At 38.9% G+C, this 16,454-nt stretch overlaps 1 protein-coding gene across 2 annotated transcripts in view; it reads right to left on the reverse strand.

Annotated features, from left to right (window-relative positions):
* Window positions 1–233: 233 nt before the first annotated feature.
* grsm (granny smith) overlaps window positions 234–16,454 on the reverse strand; it is a gene marked incomplete at its 5' end in the record, with an annotated part of 45,479 nt that continues 29,258 nt past the window's right edge. The window contains 2 exon segments of one of the 2 annotated variants that reach the window (XM_070085448.1): window positions 234–3,173; window positions 4,937–5,047. In XM_070085448.1, the coding sequence (XP_069941549.1) occupies window positions 3,018–3,173; window positions 4,937–5,047 (267 nt within the window). 2 annotated transcript variants of the gene reach the window in all.

A 16,454-nucleotide genomic window follows, 5' to 3' on the forward strand; every position in this document is an offset into this window, starting at 1 on the left:
TTTGTATATAGTTCTACTGTCTTCTAATGATGTCCTAGAATCTGTATTGATAAAGCCACTGGATGGCAAAATGTCTACAATAAAGATATCCAGATGTTGCACATGTGACTAAACTTTCACATTGCAAGTGAAAAAAAAGAGGGGGGGAGGGGGCATTAATGGTGATTATGCTTTTCAGATTCAACTCAAATAAGTAGATATTTTTTGTACATATTTTAAAAAAAAAACTCAAATAAGAAAGGAATTTACAAAGAAAATTAAAAGAATGAAATTACCATACATATTTCTGATATTCTGTTTGCAACATTAAACTCTGCATTAATCAGATAATGAAGTCTTCCATATAATAATACCAAAGGCACCTATTGGATGAGGTACAAGTATTCTTAGTTCAAAAAATTGATAGAAACTACTCACATTTGATATACAGTATACATATAATATATATACACAATATATATACATCTCTTACACTAGGTTACAACTCTTATTTTAGGAATTCTAATATTTTTTTGCATTTCCTTAAGGGAAAAAACATTTGGAGCATAAATGATTAAAGTACGGCACAATGATATTCTAGTGCATGAAAAGCGGACAAGCTCAGTCTAATTAATAATAAATTGTCATTACTCATCACAATAGGGAATATTTTGCTCAGTAATTATGCAAGATGCCCTTTATATTAAGCTATAGCATTTCTGTGCCTTTAAATAAATAATGGAGTTAGTGGAAGGTCAAAGTATTTCAATATGAGGGTGTACCATATCCATAAACTCAATGGTGAATACATCCTAGATAAATGGGGAAAATAACCAAACTTGTACAATTTTAATGTTTGTCTACTTACCAAACCCTTCAAGGGAAGGTGTCTTGATGCTTAAGGGCTCTTGATTACAGAAATTTCAGCTACTCTTGGATCAGCATTATTTACCTCCCATTCCTTAAGTACCATATGACCTCCAGTGAGTTCTGAATTTCCACCTAAACCTAATAAAAATATCTACAGACCTACACCCAGCTCTATAAAGAAGCATGCAGGATAAACCAATATTCAAATATAAACTCTAACTGAACATTAAAAATTTAAAATTTAGTTTTTGCTCCATGTCATCATAAAATGAATATTTCATTATGAAGCTACTTATTCCAATCCAATCACCCTTAAATAGGTGTCCCCTGATGTTAGTGAAGGAATCAGAAATACAATTAAAAACACTGGAGCAAATCTGATAACTTTTCATTCCCCAGGTACTATGTACCACTATGGGTTTAGCACTTTCCTATGAATATAATAACTCAATTCAATTAGCTAAAAATCCAATTTACTATAGAAAAAAATATTTCAATCAATAAAACTACTTCAATTAAATAAACAAATAGGTTCCTTTTGAATCAGTAAATCTACCCAATACTTGTAGTTTAAGGGATAAAATAATTAGTGAATGTTTAGGGAGTTTTCAATCAAGTAAAAGCAATGATGAGTGCCCTATATGCTCAAGTGGGAGAGAGTGTTGTAGAGGGCACAGATGAAAAGTCTGGTGTGCCAGGGATAAAGTATAACAAGGGTCCTCTAACCAAATTATCTACAGAGAGAGATTGTTGGTAATAGGTAATATTTAGTAAAAAAAAAAAAAAAAAAAAACAGTTAACAAGACGTAGTGCACATGACAGTAGTTTGCTAGACAATGCATTTGTGGATAATAGGCTGGCTGGAAGACTTTTGTATGGGCATGTTTTTAGAGAAGCAACTGATATGTCAAGATCATCATTTAGTGGTAGCTACAGTAAGAATATAAGGTGGATGGCATACAAGGAGAATACTATCAGTGAGGAAGAGGAGTGAAAGTGAATTCATCAAAGAAGATAGCTGGTGGGACATACAAGGAAATGTTTATAGAAAGGTGGGACAGTTAATAAAGAGGTCAAAGATATATAGAATATACAAATGTAGTGCTAGTGTGCAGCAGAAGTTTGCGGTTACAGGAGGGTGGGTTCAGGTGGGAAAAGAAATGGATGTGAATGTGGTAAGGGAGAAAAGTTAACATAAAAGTTTACAATGTTAAAAAAAAAACGTGAAAAGAAAAATAGGGGGAAAAACAAGTGGTGAGGAAGTGCAGTCACCATGTTTAACATATTAAAAAAAAAAAAAAAGTTACCTACCCTGATATTATTACTGAACAAAAAAATTCCAAATTTCCTTTGTGCCTTATAAAAACCTTTTATTCTCCATTTAGTAATCTTCCACTTAATTTAAATTTTCAAAGAGCACTCCTGGGATTACAACTTGGAGACCTGAGGATTCTCGACCCTCTTGCTAGCCACTGTGCTTTTCATGCAACTATATATCAAATCCATTTTTGACCTTCAAATTACATTACTATTTCCAAGACAATTATCAAGGCTACTAAGGAGGGAGCTGTCATATGCCGCTGAGTAACATGAATCCTGATTACCACTAGAATGAACAACTCTGTGCACAAGTTGTTACTGCATAATGACTAAAAGAGTAATTTTACAATTGTGGGTACAACACCAATCTAAAACCAAAACTTGCTAAAACTTTGAATACTTCTAGTGATGTTACCTGAGATGCGACCCCATATAGCCATGCCCCAACAGTATGGCTATACTACACTTGAAAATGATACAGTATACTCGTAATTATAATATTTAATTTAGAGAAAAAAATACTGTGGGTTAAGGACAGTTTAATTGGCAATATTGTCTACTTCAAAATGCTAATTCAATTTAAATTCATTACTGACATAGCACAAATGAACCAACAGACACAAGCAGGAAAAAAAATAGTACTGGTACCATATATTTTGATCTCAATCTAATCCCCCATCAGCAGAAATTAGTAATGTGGGCCTTGGAAGAGACCAAAATAGTGCAGTAGTAGTCCATTTTTCCATTTCATCATCTGTATGGATTCCCTTGTGATGGTGACCAGTTTTTGTTAACATTTTTTGTTTGTTAATGCATATATATATATATATTAGTAGTAGTTTCAGTCACTAGGATAACCTCATCTTCTTAGTAGCTTTGCAGTCATTTTCACACTCTCCATTTTCAGTTGACATGGGTGCTAGATTACGGAAAATTCTGCTTTGGGAGTAATGGCCAAAGAGAGTTGGTAAGAGAGCAACACCATAGCCTGTAGCTCTTTCCCCCTAAAAAGATAAAGAATATTAAATTTAACAAGTACATATAACTATTCTTCATATTATTATATAATAAATAATCAGAAAAAATTCACTTAACAATGCACTATGGAAAACTCAGACTAGTTTACAAGATTTCTTCTCATCTCCAAGTCAGGCCTTATGCCAAACAAAAGTTAACATCCAGTCAATCAGGTGGCTTTTGCTGAAAGTGATCCACAAGCCTATATATCCATCAAAACCTGGCTAGTATGACACCTACAACAAGAGCTTTATTAACCATACCACAGGCAGGATTTGAACCCGCAGCCAGAGAGTCTCAAAACTCCAGACCGTCGCGTTAGCCACTGGACCAGCTAGCCACAATAAGATTTGTCCAACTAGGTATATTTCTACACCATAGGAAGGTTAGCATAGGCACCACTGTGACCACAAATGCAAGTTTTTACAGACGAATCTCCAGCTAGCATGGCCGTGACAAACTCTAGCTCAAGTCACGAAATCGTAATGACACTACTGTATAATGTACACTACTGTATAAACATTAAAAAATATACCAGAAATGTTATAAATGGTGCAAAGGTGACATTAAAACAATATAAAAAATGGTTAATACAAACCCACTACCATTACAGTATCCTCCTCACTTAGTGACGAATTCGTTTATTGACGTGGTCTTAGGAACGGAACTCTGTCGTTAACCCTTAAACTGTCCAAACATAGATCTACGTTTTTTCAACGTTTGAAAGATGTAAAAAAACGTAGATTTTTTTTTTTTTTACATTTGAAAACGAGAAAAAACTTTGATCTACTTTTTTTTTTGGTTATATTTGAAAATATGTAAGAAAAATGTAGATCTACCTTTGGAGCACTATGCATGTGAACGTAGATCTGTTTGGACAGTTTAAGGGTTAAGTGAGGAGAGGCAAGACTATCACACAAAGTTAAGAAAACCAACATCAAATAAAAAGAAACATTAAAATTATGTCAAAAGGCTCTCCTAAAAGTTCCCCCAGGATCCTACAGGCACTTCAGTAATTATCAAAACCACGACAAAGGCTCACTAAATGGTTATAACTATGACCATAATTTTTAAAGAGGTGGACTGGTAAGCCAGCGGAAGGCCTCAGTCAGATGACCAGAAGCTCCAATGGTGGGTCATCTGACCAAGACCTTACCTAACCTAACCATGACAAAGGCAGAAAAGCCTAAGCCATGGGCAAACTTTTAACTCGTAAACGGTCCAAGCAGATCTACGTTCACATGTGTAGTGCTACAAAAGTAGATCAAAGTTTTTTTACACATTTTCAAATGTAAAAAAAGAAAAAGAAGATCTACTTTTTTTACATACTTTCAAATGTTGAAAAAACGTATATATAAGTTTGGACCGTTTACGGGTTGAAGCACATTCCAGTCAGTATGACGTGACAAACTGCACAGTGGGGGGAAGGGAAGGGAAGGGCTAAGCAGGAGCACCGGCAAACAGGTGGCTAAGGAACATTAGACAAAGTTTTTGCCTGCTCTAGACCATTATCAAGTTACATGAGAATGGAACAGGATGAGCTGAGAAGTCCTCTAAAGATTAGTCTCTGCATTGTAAGTTAGTTGTCAATTGTGTCCAGTCATGGTATTGTGACTTTAGCAAGATGGACAAGAAATGCACATAAGAGAATGATTATAAAAGGGAGAATAAAATACAAAGCTCTACCATTACCAAAAATCTGCCACAAATATTGCTCTTTTAGCTGACACAAGAAGTAGTAAACACTCACACTATGAACAGGATATGCCATATCAATGTGAATCCAATTTCCTGGAAAGTCAAACCCTAGGTGAGCTGCAATGAAAAGACCGGCACAGGAAGAAGTTGCATTTGAACGATCCTGAAAGACAGAAAATGGTATTAAAACACTATTCCCAATATTAAATTAAGTTTTTTCTTCTATGCTGTATTTGAATGAACAACAAACTCAAAATATTCACAGCTTTTATGCTCAGTAAGTACTTGACTTACAAACACTTTGGTAAAGAAACACTGGATATCCCACTGGAGAAAGGGCATATAGAAGTGAAAGTATTCAGACGTTTGAGAGTAGATCTGTCAGCAGATGGGTTTATAAATGACGAGGTTAACCATAAAATTGATGAAGGAATAAAGGCAAGTGGTTCATTGAGGTGTCTGTGGAAACAAAAAACATAGTGGCAAAGGGAATGTAAGAGAGTATAGTGGTACCAATACCCTTATATGCGTGTGAAGCATGGGTGTGAATGCTGCAGTGAGGAGGAGGCTGGAGGAAGTGAAGATGTTGTGTCTAAGGGCAATGTGTGGTGTAAATATTATGCTGAGAATTCATAATGTGGAAATTAGGAGTAGGTGTGGAGCTACAAAAAGTATTATTCAGAAGGCTGAAGAGGGGTTATTGAGGAGGTTTGGTCATTTAGAGAGGATGGAGCAAAACAGAATGACTTGGAGGGTATATAAATCTGTAATGGAGTAAAGAAAGCCAAACAACTATACTACTCCAGTAGATTCACTGACACAAGAGGAGATATAAAGAAGACCTGGAAAACACTCACTGAAAAAAAACAAGAATATTGTCCTAACTAAACCTAATGAAACACCACTGCATCCCATTGACACAGCTAACAAGATAACCGACTTCTTCTCAACCATAGGTTCAAATCTCGCCAATAAAATCCCACGTACCAATGCCCATGCCGGGGACTACCTAGATGGGAATTTCCCAAATTCCTTCTATCTTGCTCCAACTGAGCCCACAGAAGTCACTGAGATTATAAAGTCACTTAAAAATAACTCAGGGAATCTGTCTCATGTCCCACCATTATTGTACAAGAGAGCGGCCCATGTCCTCTCGCATGCTATCTCATTACTTTTTAACAAGTCACTAGAAACTAGCACCTTCCCGAAACTATTCAAAACGGCAAGGGTTACACCAATACATAAAGGTGGTGACCCTACAGATTTAAACAACTATAGGCCAATATCAAACTTACCATTGCTATCCAAAATCTTTGAGAAACTCATGCACAGGAGACTATATTCATTTATAACGGCACAAAACATACTCAACCCCTGCCAATTTGGATTCAGGAAAAATAAAAGCACTAACGATGCAATCATAAAAATGCTAGATCTGCTTTACACAGCACTGGAAAATAAGGAATATCCACTAGGAATTTTTATTGACCTAAGAAAAGCTTTTGACACAGTAGACCACGGCATCCTACTCCACAAACTTGACCATTATGGTATAAGAGGCCATGCGCTTGCATATTTCAAATCTTACCTTACTAATAGGTATCAGTATGTCACCATTAAAGACACAGCATCAACAACACAGCCACTTGATACTGGAGTTCCGCAGTGAAGTGTCCTTGGTCCCCTGCTCTTTCTCATATACATCAATGATCTTCCAAACGTATCTCAACACCTGAACCCCATTCTCTTTGCTGACGACACGACTTATGTCATCTCTCACCCTAATCTTGCCACCCTCAACACCATTGTTAATGAGGAGCTGATCAAAATATCGACTTGGATGACAGCCAATAAACTTACACTTAACACTGACAAAACCTACTACATTATGTTTGGTAGCGGAGCAGGAGATGCGCAAATTAACATTAAGATCGACAACACTCTAATTGCCAGGCATAATGATGGTAAATTCCTAGGCCTATACCTCAACAACAACCTGAACTTCAGCACCCATATCCAACACATAACCAAAAAAGTATCCAAAACGGTTGAGATCCTCTCCAAGATACGATACTACGTGCCGCAAACTGCCCTTCTCACACTATATCATTTACTTATATATCCATACCTCACCTATGCTATCTGTGCTTGGGGTTCAACTGCAGCAACACACCTAAAGCCAATAATAACCCAACAAAAAGCCGCAGTAAGAATAATCACTAAACCCCATCCCTGGCAACACCCCCCACCCAATTCATAGATCTAAACTTACTCCCTGTTCAGTACATCCACACTTACTACTGTGCAATCTACATCTACAGGACCTTAAATTCCAATATTAACCTTGACCTAAAATGCTTTCTTGATAGTTGTGACAGAACCCACAGGCACAACACCAGACACAAACATCTCTATGACATTCCCCGTGTCCGACTAAACCTTTACAAAAATTAAATTTATGTCAAAGGCCCTAAAATCTGGAACACCCTACCTGAAAATGCTAAAACTGCAGACGCATTCATCACCTTCAAAACTACCATCAGAAAACATCTTATCTCCCTGATACACCCTGTCAACTATTTACACGAATACCACCTGGTGGTTAACACTTACACTCACTCACCCATTTGACCATAAACAGAAATATCAATCTCAATCTCAAAATAATGAATCTTAACTAGTCATAAGTTGGCCTGTGATACTCCAATACTGAAACTAAGTATAGTGCCAAAACAAAAGCATTCACATTGCTAAACTCACAAACTAGTATTTAGTCACTTAGCCATAATACTAACTTACCTCATAATTTTGTAATATTTTAAACTTAGATTTAATCTAAGTCTGCCCAAAATGCCTAGCCATGCTAGGTGTTCTAGTGGTACACTCTGTAATTATTATTTTACTACATGTAAACCACACAATAACCAAATTGAGATGATTGGTGGAATTTCGGTGTTGTACACAGGCGTTGTTCAAGTTATCGTTCCTACGTGCGTAAATGTGTTCATTGAGGCGGGTGTCGAGGTTTCTGGCTGTTTCACCTACGTAAATCTTGTCACAGCCTCCACAGGGTATAGTGTAAACTCCTGCACTGACTGGTTCATGGTGCTTGGATTTTGTCCTGGTTATATCCTTTATTGAAGTGCTAGAAGCGATGGTGACTCTGGTGTTAGCTTGTGAAAGTACTTTTGAGACGTTCAGTGCAACCTGACTGTTGGGAAGAATTATAACTTTCCTGGGAGTGGTGTTGATGCGTGGAGAATTTATGATCTGAAGAGCTCTTTTCTTGCAGTCTTTGATGAAAAAAGAAGGAAAATGTAACTCTGTGAATGTTTGGTGAATGTATGTACACTCCTCATAGGAAAAACCCGATGATGATGCCTCTTTTGGTCTTGGTATCTTGACTGGAATAGAAGTGTGTGAGATCATTTTTATTGGTGGGTTTCCGATAAACTTGAAATCTTAGGTTGTTGTCTACTTTGTGAATGAGGATGTCGAGGAAAGGTAGCTTGTCACTGGACTCTTCTTCTAGTGTAAACTGGATCGCCGGTTCAACTGCGTTGAGCCTTGCCTGAAGATCCCGTACATCAAAACATTTTGGAGTTATTACGAGGACATCGTCCACGTAACGTAACCAAGTGACGCTTGAAGGGATGATGTAGGAACGATAACTTGAACAACGCCTGTGTACAACACCGAAATTCCACCAATCATCTCATGAAATTCAGAGACGCCCAATTAGTGATCAAAGAAACTAATTTCCGCAGACGCAAGTGCCTCGAATCAGCACTGATCGCTGTTTCGAATACAATTAAACAAAACAACGGCAGCTTCACCATCTCCAAAGTCTTAGCAAGAATCCTCCTGAAAACAGTAAACCCTGCCATCACATAGTCTCTCCTGTTATACTACACACAGCACAGAGAGTGAACACTGAAACAAGCTGCCTCATTCCAGTCTATATTTGTCCAACCTATTTTTGTGTTACCCAAGTAATAGCTTTTATATCCTTTTACTCATGTACGAATTAATTGCTCTACCATATTGTATTACTTTTGTCACTACCACTACTACTACTACTACCACTAGTGAACATCGAAATGGTACCTCACTAGTATTACACCTCACTCTGAGCCTTTATATACCCTCTGTGTCCATGTATTGTTTGTAATGGCTTGATAAAGCTCCTGGAGAGCGAAACGTTGCCACAATAAATGTCACATTAGTTGCACTTGTGTCCTTTTACTTTACATATTGTCGGTAATTCTACCAACTTTATTACAATAACCAAATTCTGTAAACTTAGCATTGTAATCCTTATAGAGAATAAACTTTGAATTTGAATTTGAATTCAACACAGGAGGGATGTGGGTGGCCTTACTGTTATGTACAAGGCCAATATTGTCAAAGTACCACACTTGGATCCACTTCGAGGACAGCGTGAAACAAGCTTTTATGCCACAAGACGGGCAGAAAGCAGCAACTTCACTCTGGCTGTACCCTTCTCCAGAACATCACTCCATCTGAGATCATATGTACCCAGGATGACTCGAGTATGGAACACATTCATACAGCATAATGATGTCAACGACATAAAGTCAGTTGATCAAATGAAAATGCTGGCCCACAGATGGCTTCAACTTCATCCTGTTTCCTACTTGTATGTCTCATAACAATAAAAATGCTTTCAAATGAGCTGATGTAGGTAACAGCTCTTAGCTTGCCAATAAAGTTAGAAATCCTTAACCTGTAAATAGCTGTCTATAAAGCTAGGGATCCTTAACCTTGTCAAACCCTGTGTAGAAAAAAAAAAAAAAAAAAAAAGAAAAAAAAAAAAAAAAAAAAAAAGAGAGAGAGAGAGATAGAGAGTTAGAGTTATTTATTTATTTCTATATATATAGTATATATTACTATATACTATATATATTATATAGTATATAGATATATATATATATATATATCATATATATATATATATATATATATATATATATATATATATATATATAGTAGGTTGGTAGACAGCAACCACCCAGGGAAGTACTACCGTCCTGCCAGATGACTGTGAAACAAAAACCTGTAACTGTTTTGCATGATGGTAGGATTGCTGGTTTCTTTTTCTGTCTCATAAACACGCTAAGATAACAGGGATATCTTGCTACTCCTACTTACACTTTGGTCACACTTCACAGACACGCACATGCATATATATATATACATACATCTAGGTTTTTCTCCTTTTTCTAAATAGCTCTTGTTCTTTTTTATTTCTTCTATTGTCCATGGGGAAGTGGAAAAGAATCTTTCCTCCGTAAGCCATGCGTGTCGTATGAGGCGACTAAAATGCCGGGAGCAATGGGCTAGTAACCCCTTCTCCTGTATACAATTACTAAAAAAGAGAAGAAGAAAAACTTTATAAAACTGGGTTGCTTAAATGTGCGTGGATGTAGTGCGGATGACAAGAAACAGATGATTGCTGATGTTATGAATGAAAAGAAGTTGGATGTCCTGGCCCTAAGCGAAACAAAGCTGAAGGGGGTAGGAGAGTTTCAGTGGGGGGAAATAAATGGGATTAAATCTGGAGTATCTGAGAGAGTTAGAGCAAAGGAAGGGGTAGCAGTAATGTTAAATGATCAGTTATGGAAGGAGAAAAGAGAATATGAATGTGTAAATTCAAGAATTATGTGGATTAAAGTAAAGGTTGGATGCGAGAAGTGGGTCATAATAAGCGTGTATGCACCTGGAGAAGAGAGGAATGCAGAGGAGAGAGAGAGATTTTGGGAGATGTTAAGTGAATGTATAGGAGCCTTTGAACCAAGTGAGAGAGTAATTGTGGTAGGGGACTTGAATGCTAAAGTAGGAGAAACTTTTAGAGAGGGTGTGGTAGGTAAGTTTGGGGTGCCAGGTGTAAATGATAATGGGAGCCCTTTGATTGAACTTTGTATAGAAAGGGGTTTAGTTATAGGTAATACATATTTTAAGAAAAAGAGGATAAATAAGTATACACGATATGATGTAGGGCGAAATGACAGTAGTTTGTTGGATTATGTATTGGTAGATAAAAGACTGTTGAGTAGACTTCAGGATGTACATGTTTATAGAGGGGCCACAGATATATCAGATCACTTTCTAGTTGTAGCTACACTGAGAGTAAAAGGTAGATGGGATACAAGGAGAATAGAAGCATCAGGGAAGAGAGAGGTGAAGGTTTATAAACTAAAAGAGGAGGCAGTTAGGGTAAGATATAAACAGCTATTGGAGGATAGATGGGCTAATGAGAGCATAGGCAATGGGGTCGAAGAGGTATGGGGTAGGTTTAAAAATGTAGTGTTAGAGTGTTCAGCAGAAGTTTGTGGTTACAGGAAAGTGGGTGCAGGAGGGAAGAGGAGCGATTGGTGGAATGATGATGTAAAGAGAGTAGTAAGGGAGAAAAAGTTAGCATATGAGAAGTTTTTACAAAGTAGAAGTGATGCAAGGAGGGAAGAGTATATGGAGAAAAAGAGAGAAGTTAAGAGAGTGGTGAAGCAATGTAAAAAGAGAGCAAATGAGAGAGTGGGTGAGATGTTATCAACAAATTTTGTTGAAAATAAGAAAAAGTTTTGGAGTGAGATTAACAAGTTAAGAAAGCCTAGAGAACAAATGGATTTGTCAGTTAAAAATAGGAGAGGAGAGTTATTAAATGGAGAGTTAGAGGTATTGGGAAGATGGAAGGAATATTTTGAGGAATTGTTAAATGTTGATGAAGATAGGGAAGCTGTGATTTCGTGTATAGGGCAAGGAGGAATAACATCTTGTAGGAGTGAGGAAGAGCCAGTTGTGAGTGTGGGGGAAGTTCGTGAGGCAGTAGGTAAAATGAAAGGGGGTAAGGCAGCCGGGATTGATGGGATAAAGATAGAAATGTTAAAAGCAGGTGGGGATATAGTTTTGGAGTGGTTGGTGCAATTATTTAATAAATGTATGGAAGAGGGTAAGGTACCTAGGGATTGGCAGAGAGCATGCATAGTTCCTTTGTATAAAGGCAAAGGGGATAAAAGAGAGTGCAAAAATTATAGGGGGATAAGTCTGTTGAGTGTACCTGGTAAAGTGTATGGTAGAGTTATAATTGAAAGAATTAAGAGTAAGACGGAGAATAGGATAGCAGATGAACAAGGAGGCTTTAGGAAAGGTAGGGGGTGTGTGGACCAGGTGTTTACAGTGAAACATATAAGTGAACAGTATTTAGATAAGGCTAAAGAGGTCTTTGTGGCATTTATGGATTTGGAAAAGGCGTATGACAGGGTGGATAGGGGGGCAATGTGGCAGATGTTGCAAGTGTATGGTGTAGGAGGTAGGTTACTGAAAGCAGTGAAGAGTTTTTTACGAGGATAGTGAGGCTCAAGTTAGAGTATGTAGGAAAGAGGGAAATTTTTTTCCCAGTAAAAGTAGGCCTTAGACAAGGATGTGTGATGTCACCGTGGTTGTTTAATATATTTATAGATGGGGTTGTAAGAGAAGTAAATGCGAGGGTCTTGGCAAGAGGCGTGGAGTTAAAAGATAAAGAATCACACACAAAGTGGGAGTTGTCACAGCTGCTCTTTGCTGATGACACTGTGCTCTTGGGAGATTCTGAAGAGAAGTTGCAGAGATTGGTGGATGAATTTGGTAGGGTGTGCAAAAGAAGAAAATTAAAGGTGAATACAGGAAAGAGTAAGGTTATGAGGATAACAAAAAGATTAGGTGATGAAAGATTGAATATCAGATTGGAGGGAGAGAGTATGGAGGAGGTGAACGTATTCAGATATTTGGGAGTGGACGTGTCAGCGGATGGGTCTATGAAAGATGAGGTGAATCATAGAATTGATGAGGGAAAAAGAGTGAGTGGTGCACTTAGGAGTCTGTGGAGACAAAGAACTTTGTCCTTGGAGGCAAAGAGGGGAATGTATGAGAGTATAGTTTTACCAACGCTCTTATATGGGTGTGAAGCGTGGGTGATGAATGTTGCAGCGAGGAGAAGGCTGGAGGCAGTGGAGATGTCATGTCTGAGGGCAATGTGTGGTGTGAATATAATGCAGAGAATTCGTAGTTTGGAAGTTAGGAGGAGGTGCGGGATTACCAAAACTGTTGTCCAGAGGGCTGAGGAAGGGTTGTTGAGGTGGTTCGGACATGTAGAGAGAATGGAGCGAAACAGAATGACTTCAAGAGTGTATCAGTCTGTAGTGGAAGGAAGGCGGGGTAGGGGGTCGGCCTAGGAAGGGTTGGAGGGAGGGGGTAAAGGAGGTTTTGTGTGCGAGGGGCTTGGACTTCCAGCAGGCATGCGTGAGCGTGTTTGATAGGAGTGAATGGAGACAAATGGTTTTTAATACTTGACGTGCTGTTGGAGTGTGAGCAAAGTAACATTTATGAAGGGATTCAGGGAAACCGGCAGGCCGGACTTGAGTCCTGGAGATGGGAAGTACAGTGCCTGCACTCTGAAGGAGGGGTGTTAATGTTGCAGTTTAAAAACTGTAGTGTAAAGCACCCTTCTGGCAAGACAGTGATGGAGTGAATGATGGTGAAAGTTTTTCTTTTTCGGGCCACCCTGCCTTGGTGGGAATCGGCCGGTGTGATAATAAAAAAAAAAAAAAATATATATATATACATATATATATATATATATATATATATATATATATATATATATATATAAGTCGGCCCGTCTCCCACCGAGGCAGGGTGACCCAAAAAAGAAAGAAAATCCCCAAAAAGAAAATACTTTCATCATTCAACACTTTCACCACACTCACACATTATCACTGCTTTTGCAGAGGTGCTCAGAATACAACAGTTTAGAAGCATATAGTACGTATAAAGATACACAACATATCCCTCCAAACTGCCAATATCCCAAACCCCTCCTTTAAAGTGCAGGCATTGTACTTCCCATTTCCAGGACTCAAGTCCGACTATATGAAAATAACCGGTTTCCCTGAATCCCTTCACTATATATTACCCTGCTCACACTCCAACAGATCATCAGGTCCCAAGTATCATTCGTCTCCATTCACTCCTATCTAACACGCTCATGCACGATTGCTGGAAGTCCAAGCCCCTCGCCCACAAAACCTCCTTTACCCCCTCTTTCCAACCCTTTCGAGGACGACGCCTACCCCTCCTTCCTTCCAATATAGATTTATATGCTTTCCATGTCATTCTACTTTGATCCATTCTCTCTAAATGACCAAACCACCTCAACAACCCCTCTTCTGCCCTCTGACTGATGCTTTTATTAACTCCATACCTTCTCCTAATTTCCACACTCCGAATTTTCTGCATAATATTTACACCACACATTGCCCTTAGACAGGACATCTCCACTGCCTCCAACCACCTCCTCGCTGCTGCATTTACCACCCAAGCTTCACATCCATATAAGAGTGTTGGTACTACTATACAGTGGACCCCCGCATACCGTACGCATCGCATACCGTACAATCCGCATACTGATCACTTTGATCGCAAAAATTTAGCCTCGCATACTGCCCAAAAACCCGCTCACCGTTCTCCGTCCGAGACGCGTCCAATGTGCGCCCTCAGCCAGCCTCACATGTTCCGCCGGTGGCATTGTTTACCAGCCAGCCTCCGCGGTAACATCCAAGCATACAATCGGAATATTTCGTATTATTACAGTGTTTTCGGTGCTTTATCTGGAAAATAAGTGACCATGGGCCCCAAGAAAGCTTCTAGTGCCAACCCTACAGCAATAAGGGTGAGAATTCCAATAGAGATGAAGAAAGAGATCATTGATAAGTATGAAAGTGGAGTGCGTGTCGCCGACCTGGTCAGGTTGTACAAGAAACCCAAATCAACCATCTCTACTATTGTGGGCAACAGAAAGGCAATCAAGGAAGCTGTTCTTGCCAAAGGTTCAACTGTGTTTTCGAAACAGAGATCGCAAGTGATGGAAGATGTTGAGAGACTCTTATTGGTGTGGATAAATGAAAAACAGCTAGCAGGAGATAGCGTCTCTCAAGCGATCATAAGCGAAAAGGCTAGGAAGTTACATGAGGATTTAATTAAAAAAATGCCTGCAACTAGTGATGATGTGAGTGAATTTAAGGCCAGCAAAGGTTGGTTTGAGAGATTTAAGAAGCGTAGTGGCATACATAGTGTGATAAGGCATGGTGAGGCTGCCAGTTCGGACCACAAAGCAGCTGAAAAATATGTGCAGGAATTCAAGGAGTACATAGAAAGTGAAGGACTGAAACCTGAACAAGTGTTTAATTGTGATGAAACAGGCCTGTTTTGGAAGAAAATGACAAGCAGGACCTACATTACTCAGGAGGAAAAGGCACTCCCAGGACATAAGCCTATGAAAGACAGGCTTACTCTGTTGATGTGTTCCAATGCTAGTGGTGATTGCAAAGTGAAGCCTTTATTAGTGTATCACTCAGAAACTCCCAGAGCATTCAGGCAAAAGAATATCCTCAAGGCTAATTTGTCTGTGCTGTGGAGGGCAAACAGTAAGGCATGGGTCACTAGGGACTTTTTCTATGACTGGTTACACCATGCATTTGCCCCAATGTGAAAGATTACCTAACTGAAAAGAAATTAGACCTTAAGTGCCTCCTGGTGTTAGACAATGCCCCTGGTCATCCTACAGACGTGGCAGAGTGACTTTATGGAGACATGAAGTTCATTAAGGTGAAGTTTTTGCCTCCTAATACCACTCCTCTCCTGCAGCCCATGGACCAGCAGGTTATTGCAAACTTCAAAAAACTGTACACAAAAGCTCTGTTTGAAAGGTGCTTTGTAGTGACCTCAGAAACTCAACTGACTCTAAGAGAGTTTTGGAGAGATCACTTTAATATCCTCAATTGTGTAAACCTTATAGGTAAGGCTTGGGAGGGAGTGACTAAGAGGACCTTGAACTCTGCTTGGAAGAAACTGTGGCCAGATTGTGTAGACAAAAGGGATTTTGAAGGATTTGAGGCTAACCCTGAGAGGAGTATGCCAGTTGAGGAATCAATTGTGGCATTGGGGAAGTCCTTGGGGTTGGAGGTTATTGGGGATGATGTGGAAGAGTTGGTGGAGGAGGACAATGAAGAACTAACCACTGATGAGCTGCTAGATCAACTTAACAGCAAGAGGCCAGACCTGAGGAAACTGGTTCGGAGGAGGGGAGAGAGAAATTGAAGAAGTTGCCTACTACAAAGATTAAGGAAATCTGTGCAATGTGGCTGAAAGTGCAAACCTTTATGGATGAAAATCACCCTCGCACAGCTATTGCAAGCCGTGCTGGTGACTATTACACTGACAATGTTGTAAAACACTTTAGGGAAGTCATAAAGGAACGAGAGGTACAGGCCACTATGGACAGATATGTTGTGCGACAGAAGTCCAGTGACTCTGAAGCTGGTCCTAGTGGCATTAAAAGAAGAAGGGAAGTAACCCCAGAAAAGGACTTGACACCTCAAGTCTTAATGGAAGGGGATTCCCCTTCTAAACATTAAGACTCTCTCCTCCTCCCATCCCATCAATCATCACCAGATCTTCAATAAAGGTAAGTGTCATGTAATTGTGCATGCCTTTTTCAGTTTGTGTGTATTAAAATT

Source organism: Cherax quadricarinatus, chromosome 16 (genome assembly GCF_038502225.1).
Source record: "Cherax quadricarinatus isolate ZL_2023a chromosome 16, ASM3850222v1, whole genome shotgun sequence".
Taxonomy (NCBI): domain Eukaryota; kingdom Metazoa; phylum Arthropoda; class Malacostraca; order Decapoda; family Parastacidae; genus Cherax; species Cherax quadricarinatus.